Here is a 23,977-nt window from a genome sequence, read left to right on the forward strand (position 1 = left end):
GCTAGGAGCCAGGACACCGAAACCTGGTGGGAGAAGTTTGCATAATTAAAAGCTTCGTAACTGTGGCGAGAAAATCGTCCAAATGGTCGGGGCGACTTGTCATCCAACCTTGCGCAATTAAACAGTACTTGACAAGAGTAACTGACTTCTGCCATTTTTCGCAGCCACTAAAAATTGGTTAGACAGATATTATTCAGCTTGGGGGATTGTAGTTTTATTCTTGGAACACGAAGACAATTATCAGAGTGACTCTTCAAGAATAAGAGTAGACTAGGGCTCAAGGTTTTCAAAAATCCTAACTGTGAGTCGCTGCGATCGACCATCACACTTTTATCGAAATTAATTTATTTTCTTTTTTATCTTACTTATCAAGGAGTTAACGAACAATTTATGTCGGCAGATGACGAACCCACTGTCTCGACCCATAGCTATTCTAGAGCAGCCTATTAAGAGCCTATGTACTGGAAAAAATGGTGAAAATTTTAATAATCCACAAAGATCTCTAGAAAAAGGTCACTAAGCAAGATTAACTCCATAAAATTGACCACAACCTCAGCGTGTCTCTTCAAGGATGAGTCTGCATGACTGCTACGCACAGGTTGACCTCAAAAAAGATCCAATTACAAAGTTGAACCGATCTTAATTGACCATGTGCAATTTGGTCAAGGACTCCAGGGTCCAGAGCCTGGAGGAGCGGTTTCCAGGACGCTGGGTCCGGATAATCGCCTGTTGGGTCACCGTTAGGTTTCGAGGTCGCGCCAGGACACCAGCCCTTCGCATTCACGCATCAACAGGTGAACGATCGTCCTCGGAGCTCACAGAGCGCGTGTCCCTTTCACGGAGATCCTCCTCGTTCTTCCTTCCAGTTCCACGAAGCTTGGCCGGCCGCATGCGCGACGCCATTCAATGCTTGATAAGGGACGATTTTAACCTTTTAACTGATGCCTTCGAGCATGCTCGAAATTCTACTTTATTCGTTTACTCTAAATGCCAAGAATGAGCCAGATTTTCTCCCCCTCTGGTATTTAATTTCCGTGGATATAGACGTTCATACTTTTGCAAAGTTTTACCTAAGAAAACCCGCTAGCAGACAAAGGGTCCACCGTCTAGCACACACGTGTCTACTCGTGTTCCTCGTAGAGAATGAAGATGAGGATAGTGTCTGGGCGTGAGACCAGTCGTGTTTCTGCAGCGAAGAAAGGAAGACAAGGGGGATGGACGTTGGAAAGCGAAAGAGAAGCGCACAGAGCAGAGGGTAGGAAACGAGAAAGTGTAGAGCGAGAGGGGGTCGGCGAAGCAAGGGGTGAAAAGGGAGCAAGGGAGAGCGAGCGAGAGAGAGAGAGAGAGGCAGGGCACCGTAGCCAGATCAATACACACGGCCAACCCCGTAGTAACGCATAGAATACCTTATTCATAACATACCGCTGTGTCCAGTGTTTTCTTTAAACCCCCGTCCACCCTCGTCGGTGTGGTCGCGGGCCTGTATTTACGTCGGGTTTTTGAAAAAGACCAGGGATTAAAAGAGATCCATCCGAGACCCTCTGGGGATTAAGCGCCGGTTTGACCGTTCTCCTGCTTGTTCGACGTTTAAGGCTGGGCTTAACTCTCCCCGATCTGGGGAAAATGGGACTGGAGGACCAAATAGGCTGGAGGAGTAGTTATTCCTTGAGAAAACTGTCCAATAATCGTGTACGAGATACATTAGGAAAATCAGAAGGATAAAGCGAGAAAAGCGTTTACCGGAACCTCAGAGTCCAATGACCTTAGATAACCAAGATGCCTTCCACCTAGTCCAAGATTCTCTACCTATCGCGGAGCACTTTCGACTGAATCTTCCTACGAGCAACTTCAGAAGTTCCAGTTCTCCCAGGAAAAATCAGAAGGCGAATAAAACTGCGAACAAAGCGAAAAAGCTAACCTTACTGAAACCCCCGAGCGAATGACCTCGGATAACCAAGATGCTCCCACCTAGCTCAAGATCCTCTAACAATCGTAGAGCACTATCGACTGAACCTTCCCTCGAGTAACTCTGGTTATAAACGAGTCGGTTTCCAGGACCAAATTCGTAGCCTTCTCCGTGTTAATCCCCGAAAACTGAGATACCGACAATTTCGTCGCTAGTTCGCGAGTCCCTCGGTCGTTCGACGCAACGCAATAAGTCGACTTTACGAGCGGAACACTCGCTGTTGCGTTCCGTCCTACAGGAAACAGAACTATAAAAGTACCTTTTGTTTTTTTGTCGCTCGCGGAGAATCTCCACCGCTGGCTGGGGATACATATTGACCCGTTCGAAGCACGGAAACTCTCGAGCACTGTTAACCCACGAAACCTGAGCACTCGTTGCAAAGAATGCACTTCCGAGCTGAAGAAGACGACTCTCTCCCTCTGAATCTGATCTTTTAGGCAAGCTAGGAGGCATATCGATTCGAGCCTGTGATATCGTCAGGTGGCGTTTCACTGGAAATAACGTTTTATTTAAAGATCTTAGAGGACCCGTACGACACTATCTCGATAGATATTTTGGGAAGCTATGCAAGGAAAGGTTTCGATGTTTCGTGAAAATTCGATTCTCCTGTGGATTGAAATACATTTTTTTAAGGCGTTGCTCTGGCATCGTTATAATGACTGCTTTGGAAGTATCAATTCCTTTAATAGAGAAACTTTGAGCGAAATGTGAAGAAGGAGGATGTTCGAATAATTTCTATCGTGGATCCACTTTTTCACGCACGGAATAGCAAGAACACCTGAATTTACAGAAAAATCAAGTCGCAACCCTTTGCAACCCTCACGTTCGAGTTACGTTAAGAATGTTGGACCCAGGGAGCAGTTTTGAAAATCGACTTTTGCCGAGGTTTTCGATGGAAACATAGCCAGCTGCGGCGACCGCGCAGATTAAATTCGAGAAACCTGAAAGCGGTTTCGTTTCGATCAGATACGTTCCACGGGTTCGAAAAGCGGGCCACGTAATGAATTCGTGCGCCCTTCGTCGATGACCTGGTTCCATTGCGAACGACGCTATGCTAAATGAAGGTACGACCTTCCGACACGAGGGTCGCGCGAGGTCGCGGAAGATTAGTCGCCGCTCCTTCGCAAACCTGAATTCCTCGCGTTGAAAATCCATCAGAGTCGTCCACCCTGATCCGTGACTTAACGTTCTACGCCCCTGTTACCCATCCACTCGATCTTCTCGATTCGAACGATATCGATGTACTCTTTGAAGAATTTGGCTACTTTGGAGGCTCGGATGCTATTTCAGACTTTGTCCGAGAAAACTATCAAGTATATCGACTTGAAATCTTGTGTGGTTGTTTGCTTATGTTTTGTTAAGATATAGAAATTGTTTGGAGCCTACAGAATGTATTTTGTGGAAGTAGCGTGCGATATTTGCGACAGGGTAAGTAGCGTTTGAAATTCGCGCGGGAAAGCAAAGGGTCGGGCGCGGCATCGCGCAGGCGCGTGCGCGAATAAATAGGTGGTCGAGGTGGGCGGACAGGAAATTAAAAGCCTCAATTAGCGCAGCCTTGTAACCTTGTCAGCGAGTTCCTCCTGCTGCAAGAATCGATACGACCCCTATAGACGCGCAAGTAGCACGATCGCCTTGTCAGATCCCGTTAGCAGCGCCCAGAAGAGAATCGACTTTCCGATTTAATCGCATCGCTATCTTCCATTTCGACGAGACGGGTGTGCTACGTCTGCGTTTTACATGGAAATTTCACCGACTAATTTTTCAACCGATCGACAAAGTTGACTTCAAAAGGACTTCGAAGTAGTTTTCCTCGCATTTATACGAAAAATTACGAATCTTCCTCGAAATGTACAATTCCTCTCTCTACAAGCGAACAATGTATCAAATGAAATAGGGTAAATTCAAATGAATGAACAATCAACATCTCGGTCTAAGATACTCAGTAATTTCACCTAAAAAAAAAATGCCTACTAGGTATCGAACGAAGGGAAAATTAATGAAATAATTTTGATGAAATTTCCAAGACGAAGGCTTTACTAGGGGGGCGTTCAAAGACGCTAGAGACGCGCGTGGTCGGAGCAACCCTGTTTGTTTGCTCTTTCGCAAAGTCAACAAAAATTTCGCCGGCCCGACACGAGCAGCGAACGAACGAACAGTGGACAACGGTCGAGCCAAATGTAGTTGGCCGAGCAGCCAAATGAGTTTGCGTCTATTATTACGCTACACCCAGCCGTGAGCCACGAGCCACCACGGGGCCCGGCTATACCGTCTATACTTGCTATAGCGTCCACTATATGCGTGCTACTATAACAGTGACTCTTAACCAGCAGCAGAAAACTGCTCCGTGTCGTCAATGTTTGACAACAGATCGAGAAGAGTCGACGGACGATCCTCCGTAGCGAGTAATAGCGAGCTACTGGCTGCGAACTTGTGCAGCGGCGCTTTCCCTAGACCACGGCACCATTTTTATTTTTCCTCGACAGCTCGTTCGTATTGCGACGTTATTTCATGATCCACGCGTCGCCGTGACCGAGCTGCTGGTAATTAAATTCGAACCCAAATGAACCCTCTTGTTCGCGACTTTCTCTCCAATTTTCGACGAGCATTTACCCAAGGGGAGAGGGTGAAATTCATTGACCGGGTCAAATGCGTGTATTTCTCGCATTATTCTTCGATTTTATTTTGTTATACGCGGAGAGAACTGTGGCGTTGATTGACAGGATAAATAATATTCTTTCAACGTTAAACGGGAGGCTGTCGTGGGCTTGCGTTTATTGTTATCGAAGAAATTTTTATTCATCTGTAATTATTCGATGGAGGTTTAAAAAATCGAATGTACCTCCCGAAAGCAATCCTCATCCATCCCTCCGTAAATATTTCACTTTACAACTAAAATTGAGAATGTTCATTCATCAAGCATCAAACATCGAAGTGTTCGTACTTTGTTCGTACTTGTTATCTGAATACGAATTCTCCTATCTGGTAGCGCAGAAACGCGCGGTTAATTTCCTTCCGGAATTCGTAAAATATTGCTCGGAACGTACTTTGCTCAAGAGAATTACGACGACGGAAGAACAGAGCGCGCGCGCGTACACGTATGCATGAATGCATAATTATTGCGAATGTTAATTACTCCCGACAGCGGCACATGTTTACCATTCACACACAGAGCCTGATAAGATCGGATAGAACTGGAGAAACAGCAGCGATCGCGATAATAATATTCGAACGTGCCTCGGCACCTGTGACCCACTTCCAAACCGAATAAATGGCGACTTTGTTTTTCTTACCTCTGCTCGGTGCTGGTTTTCAATTAGAGCTGGAATAATGTCCTCAAGGTAGCTCGCAGATAGGCGAGATCTAGATAAAAACTTGGACGCAGATACTTTATCCATTGCTCGACGAGCTCGATAAAGAGAGAGCTTTGCGTTCGTTGTTAAATGTCGTTTGTTACTTGAAATTTCTTTTAGATGAAGATTTCGTCCATTTTGGAAGTTGGGAATCGAGAAGGAGAAGATGAAAGGAGATGATAGTCGAAAAAATCAGACTTTATAGGATCGAATAACGATTATATACTTGAATGATATCGCGACACGTGACCCACATTCGAGAACAAATTTCGAAGTTGAAAGCAGAAGAGGAAAGAATAAAACTCGCGGTGACCGGATTACCGAATTCTTGGCACTGTATTCAAAATATCGAGCTCCTTCCAGTTTCCGATCTTCCACTTGGACATATCCCCATGCCATTTGTGCGTTATTAAAAGAACAAGATCATAAATCTCCTGGTAGAAAACCGTTTAGACGATTAATCGCAAGATTCCTTTGCGCAAAAGTAATCCTAACGAATCCGATGCTATCGAAGGTAGTCGACACGAGGATCCAGTGAAAAGTGATAAATGAATCACGTAGGGAAGTGATCCAGAAATTTCAAAACGACCACCACGATCCATCGCGAATATTGGATAACGGGCTAAACGCCATTTCGGCGAATTAATCTAGGTTTTTGATTCCACGTAACGTTGCGGACCCGTTGTCACGTTATTTATTATAAAACGCGAAACTATTCCGCCCCGCGACGATTCCGTGTGTCATTATTTGCCAACGTTGGCGGTCTATAAATATTATCATGGCTTCATAATGCCTGCCTTCCTATGCTATTTTCGTTTGCTCGAGCGACTTGCCGATCGCTTTCTCGACGTCCACGCGAGAAACGATACGGCATCGCGGTTCAGTCGAGAAACACGTGCCTCCTGAAGAATTCTTCTTAGGGCTATGTAAAGGATATTGGCGCATAAAGCCGGTTGTTTTCGCTACGCAACCGCTTATGAAATTAAAACGTATGGTTGGGAGCAGCTGTTGGAAATGGCCTCCATTGGTAGCGACACGCGCGTCGATACACGTTACGTATCATCGATTGGCTCGCGTATTTGACACTCACGGCTGATTTCTTACGGTACAGCAGGCAGCCGCATTGTAATACGTGGTTGCAATTCCTGAATATTTCGCACCGTTACGTAAGGAAAGCTCTGACAAAGTTGCTGTCAAGGTTCGCGAGGCGTTCAATCTTTCAATGTCGATTCCGACGAGTCGCAACTTACTTAAGAGATTACGCCACCTCGACGGCGACTAAGCGGAGGGTGGATTTATGAATTCCTTGGAAAACCACCCCCCGACCCCCTTAGAATAAAATAAAATTTTATAAATAAAATACAATTTCATTCTAAGGAAATCTCGGTCGAATACAATTTTTAATACTGCGAAATTAACGCTACTTGCATATCACACCATAAATAATGGCAAAATAAAAGTATGCAAACTCTTGTTGCACCAATCATTCTCTCACCGGAGTGTTGACAACATTATTCTGCAACGATTTCAGACACAAACCGGTAAATTTAACAACACAACAATACCATCGTAAATTTATGATAATTGTAAATAGACGAGCAACTGGACGCAACTTGTAGGATGAGGGATTGGCAGCTGTTGGTTGGCTGCTGATCAACCGCGAACATTCTCACGGCGATCTGCTGCCGCGAGTCTTTAAAGAGCTAGATTGTGTTTCATAATAAATTACGCCGCGACGGTAACAACATTATTAAGCATCTCGGTTCCTTATTTCCCATTCTTTGCGACATCGATCAAACGTTGCGTAACGCCAATCGCCGCTGACTTTCTTCGAATTACCTTTGATTTTGGGAGGATTATGTCGATTAGTTCGGAGAATAATTCCTGTCTGAGACAGACTTCTGACTCATTTCATATTTAAACTCTCTGTGTTAGAATCTTTTTCGAAGTCTTACGAATGTTACAGTTGCATCTAACTAGAACCAGAGAAAAATCGGCGAATTCTCTCCCCTTCGATCCAAGGAATTGAGAACAGAAGAAAACGAGGTGACAACGAAGATGTCAATTTCCATAAAGAGCAATTTGGCCTGCGAGGTCTCCCCATTTATTTCTAGAGTTCGTCAAAACGAAGAGGAGCGTGAAAAGGGAGCCCGCGAGACAAACCAATGGTGGAAAAAAGAACGATCGAACGTGGAAAGGCCAAGATGGAGTCAGGGGTTCGGAGCACGTACACTCTGCATATTTAACGCAATGAGAATGCATTGGGCCAAGAATATCGTGAAAGGGGACGCAATTTTTCTAGGCACAAACAAACGACCCCGGCGAACGTGAGTACCATTGTCGAAACCCAGATTCCCGTGAACTTTGAGAAATAACTACAGACTGCTTCCGGTTGCAGTGGACAAACTACGGGAGCGTGCAATACGAGAAGAATGGTTCCTGCGACCGAGTATTCCTTCGGAAATTTCTGCCACGGTCCATTCTTTCATCCTGACCGATATACACGAACAAATTAACCCTAACCCTGGTAATCCAAACAAATATTTTCACAATCCTTGAGGTACGTACTAACCCTGTCTAAAAGGAAAAGTCGTCTCTTGCGTTCGTTTCATCGGAATTAATTCCCAAAGACTCTATTTTGGAGCAATTTGGCTCCCCGGTCCCCGAAGCCGTGGCTTCCCTATTAGGCCGGATAATGGAGGTTCCGCGCGTAATAAAATATAAAAGGTCGAGTATCCTAGACGCCGAAAAGCGTGTTCTGGAAGACAATATCCCCTCCGATAATGGAAGTCGCGCCCATAATTCGCCGGGGTAATTCAGTCAACGGGCAATTATCGGGGCAATCGTTCGGCGCGTGTCGAAGCTGAGGCAGGATGATCGAATGAGGGCGCAGCAACTCGCGAGGCGGGTTACACGTAAATTTCTACGAGCGCAGACGTGTCACCGTTCCCGTCTGCGACTGGAGACGCAATTAGACTGGAAATATATTAGCTCGGTAACGCGAGAGCCCGTGTAACGCGACGCCTTTTAAATTCGGTAATTGTCCAACGGGGTGAAAGTGGTCGCGGGACGTAATTGACGAGCTGCCTCGAAAAGAATCCAGAAACGCTTTCGTCGCGACGCTGGACGTCTCTGGCAGTACCTCCCGCTCCCGCTGCCGTTTCGCGTGAGATTTTCCAAGCTTTTTCTCGCAGCTTTGAAAGCAAAAACGGAAAGAAACCGTGTTCCATTGCGCGAGGCTTTCCTCGAGATGAATTAATCTTGAAAGAGTGGTTTAACCAGGCCAGCGACGACCACGGAATATAGAATAATAATTTCCGACCTTTGGCGCGAGATGAATGTGGTTTTAGCTTTGCAAAGTGTCTCGAAGGAACGTTCCCCGATTAGTTATAGTCTGTGTGCTTGCTCTGACGGAGCTGAGTGGCCGGGTAAATCTTATTTAGGTGCAAATTTTGAATGGCGAATCAGAGATAAGTCTATTAGAAGGTACGAGAAATACTCGACCCGCGTATTTCGCGAAGGTAGTTATGGTAATATCGAGGGGAAACTAAGAAAGTTCATTTTAAATATTTTTCGTTCCTATCCGTAGACATTTATCTCTCCCTCTCTCTCTCTCTCTCTCTCTCTCTCTCTAGGTACGTTTTTATATACTTTTCTCTCCGTAATACGTACCTTTTCCACTTTAATGAGAGACGTTCTTTGTAATAAAATATTTTCTCCTCCACTGAAATTATCATGGCGCTCGGTTCCGGCCAATTTACACACATGGATATTCATTATGCCGTTAAGTAATCTCTTTGATTTACGAGTACTCTCGGAAGTCCACCTAACCAATTAACCACGAAATAAAATGTCGGAAATAGATTTCTTGAAATTATTATATACAAAGATGAAAATCTCGCGTTTCCCAATTTGTTTCTTTATAAATTTGTTTCTACCAAAACGAGTAAAGCAACGTAGCTAATACTCGGGATGCAAAACGACCTGTACGAGCTGCACAACGGAAGGAGGGGGAATTCGAACGGCTGCGAACGAGACGACGACGTGCATGCAGTTCGCATACACGAAGCGTGTTGCGCGCATCTGTGGCGCATACAGAATCGTAGACGCCAGAAAGTGGCCTGGGTACACGGAAGCCATTCTCGACAGATGCACCAGTCGTAGAGCTGCAATTTTCATGCGACTGGCGCACACGCGGCTCGATGAGCGACCGAGAAACAAGACGTCAACTTGCAACTTAACCCTGAGTCGGCCTCGAGTCACCCGACGGCCCATAGCACTTCTATCATTCGACGCTAACGCGTTAGGAAACGTGCAGAATTTTATCAGAGTCGTTGATAACCGATAGAAACACCTTGCAACAATTTATTCATGGTTCGATGATCGGTTACGTAGCTAACATTTTTATTATTCGGGAGTTTAGATTTTTTTACTTCGATCTTGTCCAACGAGTGAGGGATGGAAATCTGTTTATCTCTTGTTACGTTTCTCCGAATTTTGAATTGCATTTATATCGAACTATGAATACTAACATTCATACATTAACATAACGTAACATAACATTCATAGCCAAGGCCTTTCAAGGTCAAGTAGTAGTTCTCTGGTAGTTGGATATTTCCCAAGTTCTTATCTTAATTACACCTCCATCTACAGAGTAATGATGAACAATGTATCGAAATTACATCACCAAGAATAAACCAGTACAATAACCAATTTATTTTTCTTAATAATTATTCCGGCGAAGAATAATGGAGGAATGGAAATTATTATTGCTGGTCGAATTATTATTCGCATTGCTAGGAAAGCAGATCCAGAAACAGAGGATTATCAGAGACCCTCGATCGGTCCCTGCTCCCTTAAGAATTGGGTTAACCCCTCGAATCGCGAAGTAAATATCGCCCCGCTTGAACTACTTTGCATTGCTTTCAAAGCAGAGGAAACGGGATCAATAATGGTAATCAAATTTTATGTAACTTTTAAAGGGGACGCTGCGCCCTCTGACTCGCGCAAAAACGCATTCAACGATAGGAATTGCAGAATTTAATTGGAGGTGAGGCGAGCGGAGTCCTGCGACTATTATAAAACGGGATGTAAAAATAGAGAACGTAATTGGGGTGATTGAACGGACTGTAACTAGAGGAAAGTCCGGCTCCGAAGGTGGATTCAACGTGAATTCCAATACCGAACATTGCGAATTCAAGACATCAGTGAGAAAAATAAAATACTCACAAGTACGAAAAAAGTAAAACATCCCAAATTTCAGCCTCATGTTTAAGTTGCTCCGAAAAGAGTCCAATAATAACCACCTTTCTGCAATTTCAATTTTCTTTGATCCAAGCATGGTCAAACGAGAAACCGACGCGTTCGAATTATTTATAATTTTGGGCTGATTAAGTCAAAGCGGACGATGAGATCCGTTCGTTAGAAGGCGCGAGAAGACGGAGGAATATAAAAGGGGCGCGCTGACGGATGAATGCCCGTATCGCGTCCCGTCGACAGAATAACACGTTGGATCATCAAAAGGCCCGTTAAAAATCGTTAATCGTCGACCACGGTTGGAGGTGCTCCAAATTACGATATTCGCGTCATGACAATGAGTTATATTCGGTGGTTGATAGTTCGCGGTCGCACGCGTGACCGCGGCGATGGCTATTTTTATACCGTTTCATCTTACGTTGGACTGCTTGACTGTGTTCCTCGAGTATCGCAAGCCTAATCGATCCAATCACTGAGATTCGTCAACCTTCAAAAGAAAACATAAAAAAAAAACCCTGATTCGAGTAAACCATTGCAAACTATCCCATCACAATTCTCGACCGAATAACATTCAAGAGTTACTCTACTAAACTACTCAAAGTTAATCATCAGGAGTGCCATTAAAACGCTCGAATATTAAATTACCCTGTCCTAGTATGGATAGGTTTGTCGTTGGAGCAGAAACAACACACCAACCAGAAATACGGGGAGCGTCGCGCGTCGTTTCGACGTGGACGTCGAAAAAGATGCGCCGAAGGAGCCTGACGATTTGGGAGGGGGAAAGAAAAACATACGCGGAGGGCGCCACGCAATAAGGGTCGCCGACCCCGAAGTGCCTGCCACCTGTACATCCTGAACCAATTCCCCTTTTCGGCAGCAATGTGGGTCAGCACGCCTCCTCGGCTAAAAAAGGCATGCCATGCCGGTGGGTATCGGCGAACACCAGACAATGCACGCTTCGACGCGTGCACTCGTACAAAATGAAAATACACCCGATGGTCGACCATTGTGCGTGCACGCCACCGACGAAAGGGAGCACAGAAACTGCGAACCTGTTTCGCAGGGTCGCCAACCGGAAATGCACTATCCAAAGAAAGTCTAGTACCTGTGAAACTCGCTGAATATGTCAGAGCTTTGTAGGTCATACCCCTAAATTTCTTGTACGTTTCTTTCGATATCAAAATGATCGTTATCTACAATCATAATACCCATTAGAATTCATTAGAATTCGAAATTCGTGACTTTTGGGGGCCTACTGGTCCCCCTCTAGCTAGGGTACCTGGGGATTGCTAAACCCGTACTGCAGCTGCAATCAAACACAGCTACAGCCCCTGAGGGCGATAAAGATTGTGTGCATTCGATTAGAGTGCAAGAAAATGTTTCATTCGTTCCTCGAGAGGTTAATAAATTTGGTCTGCATGGGAGAAGTCTCGACGACGCGTTCAGGATGTTCTTGAAATAGTGTCAATCGCGAAAGGTCCGAGAGGATCTATAAATAGCTCGGAATTTACGGCACCGTGAGATGTTGGGTCTATTTGTAGAATCATGTAAAACTCTGTATTTACAAACAGATGAATACTAGGGACCGGGTAACCTTCAGCCCTCAACGATACGTCAACGTGACACAATTCCTGAGGTACCAAAGCAAACCAGCCCTAATCTTCCCAAACTCGCCACCCCTAAAAACTCCGAAAACCAACGTAACTTTGAACCGCAACAATATTTTCCTCCCTCTCGACTAAAAGAAAGAAAAAAGGTCAGCTTGATTTGGAGCGCTCGAGAAGCAACGTCGGCGCCAATGCTCGCATCCCCACGGGACACGTATTTACATGGAACACGCATTAGCGCACGTATGTACGTACGTAGTCGCGAGAGCCGGTCAGCTGTTCGAACGACGGACGTCCAGACGCGAAATCCTCGAGTGCGGCGTGCCGCGTCCTCGAGACAATTCCGTTCCTCGACCTCGTGGAAACGGGGCTAACCGCGCGAGACGCACGGCTCTGCAGACAAGAAGATGGCGGGGGAGGCGGGGTTGATGGGCAAAACGCGAATTAGGTTAGGTTGCACGCGCGGAGGGAGGGAGGGAGGGAGACATAAACCGTGAAGCTGGTTCGAGCGGCCCGTGTCCGCCTCGAGTGAAATTCCACGAATCGTTTCTGAAATTTCAGAAACGCACAGACTCGTACGTACGCGGTAGATTAGGGTGGAAAAGCGTGGTTCGGAGTGTCAGTGAGAATGCCTGGCAGGTCGATAGCAATGGCGCCGCGAAGCTACGAAGAAAATCAATCCTGTACGACACGCGACGTGTTTTGACGCGCCTGCTTCTTTCTGGCGTGGATTTTCGTTGCATAGAGGTACGATGGATCCCCACGATTAGGATCGTCGAGGGGGCTATCGGTGTATTTTGAAACGAGGAAGGGTTAAGCCTGATTCCTACCGACACTCGGAGGACGCTCGAACGACGCTCACGCCAAATTCGCGACACGGCGTCTTCCCTGGTTCGAATGCCTCGAAAACAATGTCGGGATACTTTTCGATACAGCCTCCGAGTGGTCCTCCGAGGAAGGTGGAAAAGGAGCTTGCGAAAGGGGGAGAGGGGGTGGAAAGAAACCCGAGGAGAAATAGAGGATCGGAGTGCTGACGTACCGACCGAGGTGGCCGGAAAAGATGAGGCCGCAGGGCCACGCACACGCACACACAAGTTAAGATCGCGGCGTACACCGTCGCACGACGGCACACCATAAACCCAAGGTGCGCATACGGTGCACTCACTGACGGAGTCGAGGTCGGAAATTTAAAGGTCTAGGAATATGTTTGTATCGCTTACTTTTGATCACTCGTTCCGTCGTGGAGAGCTTCTGCGAGTTGTTCGAGGTCATGCTGTATCGGGATGGTTGACGGGTGGGCGCCGGTCTCTCGCTCTCTTTCTCTTCTTTCTCTATTTCACTCTTCCCCGGTCACAGGATCGTCTCTCTCTCTCTCTGCCACTCACTAGCTCGTGTCACACTCGGTCTCGCTGGCTGTATAATTTTTTTTTTTTTTTTCTTTCTTCTACCTCCGGCCCGTGGTTCACTTCGCGCGAGGTAGCACCTTCCTCTCGAACGGGGGGTTGGGTGGAAGGAGAGGGCGGTATTTTCACCTCGAGAGCCCGGCGCGGCACACACACATACACACGCACGGAGTGGGGGAGAGGGAGGAGTGACGGGGGGGTCGGAGAGGTGACGGAAGTTATCGCACGGTGCGGCACATCGGTGGCTCCGGAGCGTTGTTCATTGGGCGTTTGCGGAGTGAGAAATTATATTCCTGCCCGTGTTGTCCCTCTCGCTTACCCGTGTATTTACGACACACCGACCCGACCCAGTAACTCCGACTCTGCTGCTGGCTATCTTTCTCGCTCTTGCTCCCTCTGTCCGACGACGAAAGGTAACCCACCAACGCCTTTTGCGGGGCGAAGTAACTGGATCGCTGGACCACGCGAGCTGCACGGCCAGCACGACGGGGTCTCGCGACCGCGGTACCACCACACCGAGCAACACGATCGAGCCTTCGTCGAACGACCAGACGTGTTGTTGAAGACGACTGTTTAATAAGGACGAGATAGAGGACAACGTCAACGATCGCGCTCGAGCACAGGGAGAACGGGTTTTTCACGACGTTTCAACGAAGGAGACGGCGATGGACGACGATGACAACGACGACCAGACGACGGCGACGGCGATGACACCGTAATGACGAGCACCGCGACACGAAACCGTGACACCGACACCCACGGTCGAAAAAACACCACGCCGCTAAATTCTACTACAAGATGTCTGTCTGTCTGGCTCTCCGCGGCGCGCACACTGACGGCTCCGCGGCTACGTGACGCTCGCGCAGCCTACCACGCGCAGCGATCATTCCGGGAGCGCTGATTGGCCGTACCGCCACCAGCTGCCGCCACCCGCTCCCCCCATGTACAGCCGCCGCTAGGCGCCACTAGTCGTCGATGAGAATCGACGATTTCGAACGCGAATTCATCGAAATTATTCGTCTTGTTCCGCTACCGAACGGTATCGTATCGTTATTTCGTGACGTAATTGATCTTGCCTTAACGACCCGTCATCCGGAAACGTAGACACGTCGATCGATTGGCTTAAATAGGTCAGTAGGTCATTCATCAATTTTGAAAGTATGCTACCTTAAAACGTCTCGAAATCTGAGCATTGGTCGAAAAAGTTCTGTATTATGTTGGTGATTGGGATGTATCTCGATCGATTGATGTTATCGAAGCTTCGATTTGTTCCACGGTTGCTTTTTAATAGATAGATGGATTGCGATGTAAACAGCAGCCGATAAGTTGGAAACTCTGTACGAGTGGCGCGAAATTCGAGTTGGAGTATTGAGAGTTGATGTATGGAGTGTTTGACGGATGAACGATCCTTCATACGATCATCCATAAGATGTTTTGCAGTATTCTACAGTTAATTTTAACCGTATAGGGAAAATGTTATCAACGCGAATTCAAATACTACTCCAAATAGAGAACTGAAATATTGTTCTGCATTTACTCCGGCAAAGAACATATTTGTATGGAACGCAATTCGATTCGATACTCATTTAGTAAAGCGAGGAATTATTCAAAATTTGTCATGTTTTCCTCTAAACATAGATTTTTCGGTATGGATGCTGAAACAGCAATTTCGATGGATTGCCGAGGTTTTCATCGCTTTGAGAGGATTCAGCCATGTAATCGAATTAAAATCATTTTCACCTCGCAGGCCGTATTTTTTCGACACCTGATACACACTCTGATGCATTTTTGCTACAGCTAGTCGAAACTTTAAAACGAAAGGCTGGTGAATAAATCGTTTGAAAAATCGAGTGTTAATACTGTCGTATTACAAAGCTCCGCGAACGTTTTCACAACGTACTCTGAAAATAATTTCGAATTCGAACTCGTTAAAAATTAAAACGGCAATTTTGGTCTCTTCTCCACGTAAGCTTTAATGCTTGGAATCGCCAAGACTTTCTCCTTCAGAGCCTTCAGGTGAGGTTTGTCTTTCGTGATATCAGCTTCGTAGGCTGTGCTCAACGAATCCGTAATGGCGACGAAGAATAGATCCGCGTAGCTCAACTGCCAAAGACAAAAAAATATTATCAGCTCCAATCTCAATGAAAAAATTTACAAAAGGACAAGGTATTCATACCTGACCACCGTGCAGATATCCTCCATTGTTCTTGGTCAGCTCCTCGAGCTTGTTCAGGTAAAACGGCACCGTGTTCTCGAACACCTCCACTTTCTTCTTCGCCTTCAGTGCTGGATCCTGCTCTCTATAGTAGTTCGATACCACACCTGCAAAAGGGAGACTCGTTGTTACGGTTGCACGAGATCGAACGAGATTTAACGTTATTTACGCGAGCACACCCGGTATAAAGGAATCAATTTGGCCCGGGGAGATGATCAATATTTACTCTTCCTAAAATCGTGAAGAGCGTTCGCGATGGCGTCGATTTGCAGGTTGTCCAGATCGGTTTTGCCGAGCAGATTAAATTGTTTGGCCAGGTATCGGCAAATAGGCAACGTTTGCGCGTAAACTTTCCCGTCGATTTCCAACAAAGGCAACTGACCGAATGGGGTCGCTGAAAAAACATAAAAATCATTACACGTAATGTACAAACCATCAGAGGTCGAAACAAAACGCTGCTACTCGAATGAGTGGAATACTTACTCGGTTTTATTTTAAGCCATTCGTTGATGTCGCGCTCTACCCGGACGTCCTCGAACGGAACGCCTCCGTAACAGAGGATGAACCTTATGGGCTCCCCTAATCCCATCACGTTGAAGTACACCAATTTGTACCATGTCATTTTCGCCAATCTGACGGCACAACGGATGAAATATAACCGATGATGAGAACGTTCGCGGTTGTATTCAAAATTAACGTTGCTTTTGAACGGCAACCGCTGAAAGCCATACATTTATTCAAACGGATATTAACATAACGCGGCGAACGTTATTTACAAACGACGCAGTGTAAAATGCAACGGTCAATGAAAGCGCGGTCATATTTGTTCGCGATAATTAATCCCTAAAATAAATACGTCTTCGCTACGCTCGCGTTGGTCATGGAAAGTGTGTCAGGAAGAGGGATCCTAGGTCATCCATTATTTTAGGAAAAATAGATTAGGGAAAATTGAAACCAACACTCTCTTTCTTACACCTGTTTTGCCTCGATAACGATTCAAGCATCATAAACGTGCGCAACAAACAGTACAGCAGATCCGAAGAGGTTCAAACGATCAAGATACCTTGAACAGCCTGTACAAACCGTTCAGTTGAGTTCGCGAGAGTGATACCGATTTCGAGTGGCACTTTGAACTAAATCACACTTTACCAACGGAAAATCTTGATCTTTTAATCGTTATCGCTTATTCAAGAGTGCACATTGCTCAAACTTACCAAATAAATCAAACGAAACGCACGAAATTCACCGTAGACTAACCGGTTGTCACGGTCTGGTGGGAATTATATGCATCCCCACTTTCATCCTTCGAGCACTCATTGTCTCAGTCTTGTCTGCGAAGCTATCTCTATCTGAAAGGTATCGTCAAGGCTGTGATTGGTCTTCTGCCTCGAAGTAAGTCGCTCAATGCCCTCTCCTCCGATTACTTTCACTTCCAAGCTACATGAGAGTGCTGTAAAGCGAGAAGTTCAGAGTCACGCGTGCCGACATGTAATATTTGCATCGTACCACCGCGATAGATATCGATAATCGTTCGCGACACTCTTATCGCGACTTTAACTCCCATGAAGTAAGCAGAATATTACCCACCAAACGCAATAACTTCGATTTCGAAGTGGTTACGCGAATGCTTTGTCATGATTCGTCATATTCGATTGCATCAAATATTTCGTCAAGGCCGCCGATCTCAACCCGCGTCGAGAGGATCTATTAAGACTCGAATAAACAGAGACTGATTTTTCGGTCCAATCTCGGAGACTTGGACGAGATAAAAAACGAAAGAACAGACAGCCTCTATTCCGAAGCCAGAATGACTAACTGGAGATTTATCTTAATTGTAGTAGTTTTAACGAAGATGGAAGATCGCACACTGGCCGATAGAGCGTTTAAGAGGAATTCTAATCGACGTCACAACGAGACCATGGACATCGAGAAACGTCTGTCCGAGGATGTGCTTCCCAGCAGATACGTTATAGCAATTTCGACTGATTTTCGAAAGGACGAGTTTCATGGGTCTATCGGTATCGATATCGATATACTCAGGGTCAGTGACCTCGATGTTAGGAAGACATTGTCTTGGTCAGGGTTTCTCAAAATTCCACGGAGCTGATATTATTTTCCTCCGTTACTTAATTTTTACATCCAACGACTCGTGAACCACACTTTGAGAAACACTGGTCCAGCTCGGATCATCTGTAATTATGTTTCATCGTCAAAGCGAACGTAACTCCATTTAATTCCTCCAAAGCCTCAAAACTACATCGCCTTGCATTCAAAAAATCTAACTATTTCGTCGACCAAACTGTACTCGGGAAAATGGCGAACGGAAGTCCCAATAAAGTCTGTGCTGCCAGTGGACAAGCGTGAAATGTTAGTGATTAAAACGTTCAGAGTCATCCCTGTAGGAAAATACGTCCTAAAAATGAATTTCAGCGGCGACCTGAAGGGGAAAATCAAGGGATTCTACCTGAGCAAGTACACTGACCTCGACCACTCGGTCAGGTAATAATAAGAATCGCAAGTTCGATATTCATCGAAGAATTCTTTTCATTCATTTCCCTCTTCTATAACTCCCTACTTATGTCTCGTATCGATTCTCCTGCTTTGCAATGCTAACGTTCCTCTTGTATCTCTTTTAATTTGACAAGCAAATGTTGTTTGTCAAGTACCCATTGGCAAAGTACCATCGCTCAAAATCGCTACTTCGTTTTCCTTTCTGGAACGTCTCGGAGATCAGTCTTCAGGAATTTTCAAACTTCACCGTGCGAGATAGCCAAAGGCCATCGAATCAAAGTATTTTTATCGAGCGATACAAGTGTTGCCAACGTTATAGAAAACTGGCAGTAACGCAATTCGAGCCACTCTACGCGAGAGAAGCGTTTCCGTGCTTCGACGAGCCAAGCTTCAAGTCCACGTTTGTCGTGCGGCTCCTCCACTCGGAGAAACCTTCCTACCATGCATTATCTAACATGCCAGTCGCGGTAAGTGAATTATCGCGGTCTGTTATCGAGGAAATACTCGGGAATAATTCCATCGCAGAAGGTGGAGACGACGAATACCGAAACAATCACGTATTTCGATCCTACGCCTCCCATGTCCACTTACCTCGTCGCCTTCCTCGCAAGCGACTTCGACTGTTTGGGAGCCAACACGACCTTGTTGAACGGAACCATGGTTCCCCTGAACGTATGTGCCAGACCCATGTACAAACACAAGGGGACGTTCGCCCTGAACGTCGCCATTCGCGTGATAGAGTACTATTTGAGCGTTTTCAATATCGACTACCCACTGCCCAAACTCGGTAATTCCAGAGATGGTCAATTTGTTAGGGTCGAACGAAAAGTTCTCGGGGAACTTGGGTGGAACATTAGGACAGTTTCTTATATTTAAATATTTATATTAAAACAAATTGAATGCTCAACTCCATCTACGTAAAATCCAGTTCAACTTGGACTCTTCGTTCAGCCAAATGTTTCCCTCACAAATGAGAAATTCTTCGGATAGAATCAAGTGGAAAAATGTGTTTAATGGTCAGATATGGTCGCCATACCTGACTTCGGTGCTGGAGCTATGGAGAACTGGGGTCTGATCACGTTTCGCGAAACGGAGCTCCTTCATAGTGAGAACGACAGCTCCTGTCTGAACACGAGGAGCGTCAGCTTGACGGTGGCCCATGAATTGGCGCACATGTGGTTCGGCAATCTGGTCACCATGAGGTGGTGGAACGATCTCTGGCTGAACGAGGGATTCGCGACTTACATGGAGCACATGGCGGTGGACTACGTCTTTCCCGAATGGAACGAGGTCCATGACCTTCAAATTTACACAGTGATACACCCCCTACTAGTTTGTATGATGTTCAAAGGAGCAAGGTGACGAATTACTTTTTAGTAAATGAAAGAAACAATTCTTTTAAGCTAGCAGAGATTTTCTTTGAGAAGAAAGTATTAGTTTAAAGCGTAACTACATTTTCTCTTATCCTCGTTTCGTGATAGATGGACTCCTTTCCCTTGCACACCAAGTATGTCTCCATGAAACACGACAGCAGGTCACGTGCTCGTGCTATCGTGAAGCGCGTCGAGGACCCTGAGGAGATCGAGGAGATGTTTGATCGAATTTCCTATCAGAAGGTCTCAAACGTTCCTACGAATGATGCAAAGATGCTCGAAAATGACCACTTTTGGTACTCTTTGTAAACAAAATTTGTCTACAACCACGGGTTTTTGCCCCGATCTTAGTTCAGTCTTGTCAATGGAATTTCGCCTACCTCTCTCTTTAAGTATCACAACCTGCACCCAAACTAACGCATTCTACACCCTTCCAATATCAAAAATGACCACTTTCGAGCGCTGTCCTTCGATTTAATCGATAAAATCGACCTGCGCCCCAGGCAGCAGCTGTGATCAGAATGCTGGAGGACGCAATAGGCAATTCGAGGTTCGTCCAAGGTGTCAGAAGCTACCTAGACAATTATCGATTCAAAAACGCGGAGTCGCGCGAGTTGTTCGAGCTCTTGAGCAACAAGACTCGCAACGACGTCGATATCGTCGACTTCATGAATCGATGGACGAAGCTCGCTGGGTTTCCAATGGTCAATGTCGTTCCGCACGGCAAGAAGTTCTTCAGGCTCTCCCAGCAGCGTTTCACGACGAGCAAGAAACTGCTCGAAATACGAGAGTACGTACCGTGGAAATCGTAAATGCAAAATAGACTCAGCGTCCACGGAGGAATATCGTTTTCGTTTATAGCAGCGGAAGCTGGACCATTCCCATAAAATACATAACGAGCAGAAGGAACGGCGTCAAGCTCGACTGGTTCATCGCGAATTATTCTTGCGGTAATGGCCGCCTGCGGGAAACTATTCTCCGTTAAACTACGACTTTCATGGTGACGATTCGAGCATTTGTTTAATTCCGACGGTGGATGCTCTTGTACAGACGCTTCCGGGGCTAAAGAAGGGAATATTAATAGTCGTGTCCTACTTAAGGTGGAAAATTGTTCAAAAGGACGAAGTAAACTTTGTTATAAATATTTGAGACGACAAGAAAGAGATCAGTCATATAATTACAACGTTTCACCTGTTTTCGATCCAAGCCAACACCCGTGACACGATTTTAATCAGGATTCCAACGTTTATCGTAAACAATTAATATATATCACCAACAGACAATGGTCTTATCGTTCATATTTCTTTATCTGATGGCCACCGATACGCCTAGAATATGTCCCTGAAGTCGAGGCAAAACACACTCTCCAAAACACGCTCCAAGTAAATGAAATACTCTAATCACCACCAGGAATGTCCCACTCTAAGTTTTAAACTTTCCTCAAGCTTATCGAAAACCATTAAAATTTGTCACTAATTCGAACCACAAACTTTTCAGTGGAATTGTCGCTGGAGAGGCCAGTTGATTGGATCAAACTGAACCACGGATCGATCGGGTATTACGTCGTCAATTACACGGAAGAAGCGTGGCGCTCGTTTAGGGATTTATTGTCCAAAGACCATCGAGTACGTGTTAAGATATCCGTCACGATCTAGGCTAGCAGCTGTTAGTTTTTAACGGCCGTTCGTTTCTGATTACCGCAGACATTGAGCCCCGTGGACAGAGCAGACTTGTTGCACGATGCTTTTCTTTTGGCGGGGGCCGCCGATTTGCGTTACTCCGCGGCGATGAACTTGACCTCTTATCTCGCGATCGAAACGGCTTATCAGCCCTGGGCCGTGGCCGTCGAATGGTTCACGCAAATGAACAGACTGCTGGCCAGGACCCGCGTACACGAACGTTTTCAGGTAAAACGCATCTCCCAATCGTTCACATAACTTTCATTCTATGAGTGACGATGGAAAATCGAATTTTTTTCGGGCTCTTCAGTCCTACGCGAGGAGGCTCGTTGATAAAATCTACCACAGAGTCGGATGGAATATCCACGAGGAGAAGTTGTTCGTCAAGAGGTTAGTTTATCTATTATTACCAAATTAATCATCGTATTCCTTGAAATTATTCTAGAGTCAAATCTTTCCAAACATTATGATTTCACTTTGAACTAGTGAATGACAAATTAAATGAACAGTGGTTGAAACTGTTGTACCGAGCAGTTGGTTCCCAGTATCATTCCTTGTTAAGGAAACAAACATTCCGCTCGGTCTGGTGCTTTAATTAAGGGAAGGTCTTTCGATTCGTTTCAAGAGAACTGGGCGTGCTGGTGCTGAATGCAGCCTGCAGCGTGGCTCACAAACACTGCCTCGATACCGCTGGAAGGAAGCTGAGAAAGTTCCTCGCGAACAAGAATGGCAAACAAACGTTGCCAGCCGATATTCGGTCTATCGTTTACACGTTCGGTAAGGGGGAATCGTTCGTAAATATTGTCCGCCCGATTTCTTTATTATTCACGGTGTAATGCCGCGATAGGCCTCGTCACGCAGTCGGATGACGTTGGATCGATATTTGAAAACATGTCGCGGCTATTAGCGATGGAGAACGACGCTCAGGAAAAGGAACGCTTGATTATCGGACTGACCGCCATTCGAGATAAAGACACCCTTAATCGGTTCGTCTGAAAACCATTCGTAAGCTAATTATCTTGAACATCGGGTGATTCCACATTGGATCATCAAATACTCCTAGTGCGTTCCACGGGAGGATCTATTGTGGCGGATAGAATCATCAGCCATTTAACGACACTTGGGCTTTGTAAAATGGAACATTCACGATCGGATTGATTCGATAGAATTTCAGAAAATTGTATCTAACAAGCAGGCTGCGAAATCTATTTCCTCGAAAAGAAAGTCGCTCGAGAAAGAATTTTATCCTACAATATTTTATTCATTTCTAAGCACGAAAATCACCTTATATATTTCGTCCCGGGCATTGTTACGTCTCCTTATCTGTTAGATACCTTGAACGCGCCACCGACGGGAACTTGGTACGCAAACAAGATTTTACCGACGTGTTGATCAAAGTCGCCATGAATCCCGCGGGAGTGGACGTAGCCTGGAATTTCATACGGTATCAATTTAATAACCCTTCGCACTCGAGGTGTTTCTTTTTGGTATTTACTAGCAACTCGAGATGCTTTCTTAGCATTCTATTGCCACGAATGCTAAGTTTAATCAGATCACCTTTACCTCGTCGAAATCTTATGGATAAATTAATCTTGCAGATCTCGATGGACGAGCCTCGTCGCGGAGTACAACACCAACGGTTACTCTTTGGGAAAAGCCGTAGTCGCTATCGTCTCGTCCTTCAAGGACCGCCAGATGCTCCAAGAGGTAAATCCCTTTTTTCGTTTTCTGGGTACGATGCGCAAGTTTCGCCCGTGAGATTTATTTCGCAGGCCAGACGATTCTTTCTGGAGCACGAGCTGGGAGTAACCGAGAGCACAAAGAGAAACGCTATCGAGGAGATTGAAAACAGCATCAAATGGCTGGACGCGAACGTGCAAAACATCGATCGGTGGCTGGCGGCCAATGGCTTCGATTAAACCTCGCGTTTCCGATCGCGGATCGCGAAAATGCGGGGCGAACAGAGGCTGGCTGCGATTCAATTTGAACCGCAGCGATGTGTGAGCATTTTATTCGAGTAATGGATGCAGATTAAAAGGAAGGTGTGGCGATTTACCCCGATTATGGCACGCGAACCTCGTTTGGTGAATACTGGATGAAACATTGTCTCTTATTGTGGGTTAAAGGAAGAATAATTACATCCACCTCTGATTTAGAGTTCTTCGCTGCTCGATACTGCTGTATCTGTGAGCAATATTTGTTTAAAAGCGTATTTCGGGATCTATTATCGGCCATGATTAAACCAGGCAGGGTACAAGTAGCGATCCAGAGTTTAGATTATCGCTTTACGACTTCTTTCGAAGATACGCGACCGATATTTTCCAACAGGAACATAATCTCTGAGAGCAACTGTCGCTTGATATATCGAGATTTGTAGCTTGTAATTTAATTCAGCGCGGAACAGAACTATTGGACTGTTTACTGTAACGACTCACTTGTAGCTTGTAAGTTGACAGTGTCGATAAGTAAATACTAAAACGGATGAGTATTTTCCTTTCAATTTTCGGTTAACTTGTTCGATGAAATTACGATCAAATAAATCTGACATTAAATTAGTCTGGAATACATAACCCAACGAGCATCGAGTAATAGTATGCGTGGATGACGTCTGAATAAT

General features: G+C 45.6%; 2 protein-coding genes and 1 long non-coding RNA gene across 5 annotated transcripts; 2 read left to right on the forward strand and 1 right to left on the reverse strand.

Annotated features, from left to right (window-relative positions):
- Positions 1 to 1,328: 1,328 nt before the first annotated feature.
- Positions 1,329 to 7,886, forward strand: LOC128889194 (uncharacterized). 2 transcript variants are annotated; one of them, XR_008460382.1, is made up of 3 exons: positions 1,329 to 2,555; positions 7,171 to 7,643; positions 7,715 to 7,886. It is a non-coding gene; the product is annotated as an uncharacterized LOC128889194 (long non-coding RNA). The 2 variants fall into 2 exon arrangements; XR_008460381.1 differs by lacking the exon at positions 1,329 to 2,555 and having other exon boundaries at positions 6,941 to 7,362; positions 7,431 to 7,643.
- Positions 7,887 to 15,428: 7,542 nt separating this feature from the next.
- Positions 15,429 to 17,254, reverse strand: LOC128889189 (glutathione S-transferase-like). Of its 2 annotated transcripts, none has more exons than XM_054146599.1 (5): positions 17,012 to 17,254; positions 16,281 to 16,429; positions 16,024 to 16,191; positions 15,759 to 15,904; positions 15,429 to 15,685 (listed from the first exon to the last, which is right to left on the reverse strand). In XM_054146599.1, the coding sequence occupies exons 2-5, from the start codon at positions 16,417 to 16,419 to the stop codon at positions 15,518 to 15,520; spliced, it is 621 nt and encodes a 206-aa protein (XP_054002574.1). In that variant the 5' UTR covers positions 16,420 to 16,429; positions 17,012 to 17,254; the 3' UTR covers positions 15,429 to 15,517. The 2 variants fall into 2 exon arrangements, with proteins under 2 accessions (XP_054002574.1, XP_054002573.1); XM_054146598.1 differs by having other exon boundaries at positions 16,281 to 16,515; positions 17,012 to 17,253.
- A 208-nt stretch (positions 17,255 to 17,462) lies between these two features.
- LOC128889192 (glutamyl aminopeptidase-like) lies at positions 17,463 to 23,958 on the forward strand. The gene is made up of 16 exons (XM_054146603.1): positions 17,463 to 17,838; positions 18,043 to 18,291; positions 18,611 to 18,775; positions 18,834 to 19,095; positions 19,330 to 19,598; positions 19,790 to 19,924; positions 20,185 to 20,471; positions 20,543 to 20,631; positions 21,179 to 21,306; positions 21,385 to 21,588; positions 21,671 to 21,750; positions 21,986 to 22,137; positions 22,208 to 22,346; positions 22,691 to 22,804; positions 22,959 to 23,067; positions 23,133 to 23,958. Exons 1-16 carry the CDS (start codon positions 17,605 to 17,607, stop codon positions 23,277 to 23,279), a joined length of 2,763 nt encoding a protein of 920 aa, XP_054002578.1. The 5' UTR covers positions 17,463 to 17,604; the 3' UTR covers positions 23,280 to 23,958.
- Positions 23,959 to 23,977: the final 19 nt, after the last annotated feature.

This window comes from Hylaeus anthracinus, unplaced genomic scaffold (assembly GCF_026225885.1).
Source record: "Hylaeus anthracinus isolate JK02 unplaced genomic scaffold, UHH_iyHylAnth1.0_haploid 11997, whole genome shotgun sequence".
NCBI classification, from domain to species: domain Eukaryota; kingdom Metazoa; phylum Arthropoda; class Insecta; order Hymenoptera; family Colletidae; genus Hylaeus; species Hylaeus anthracinus.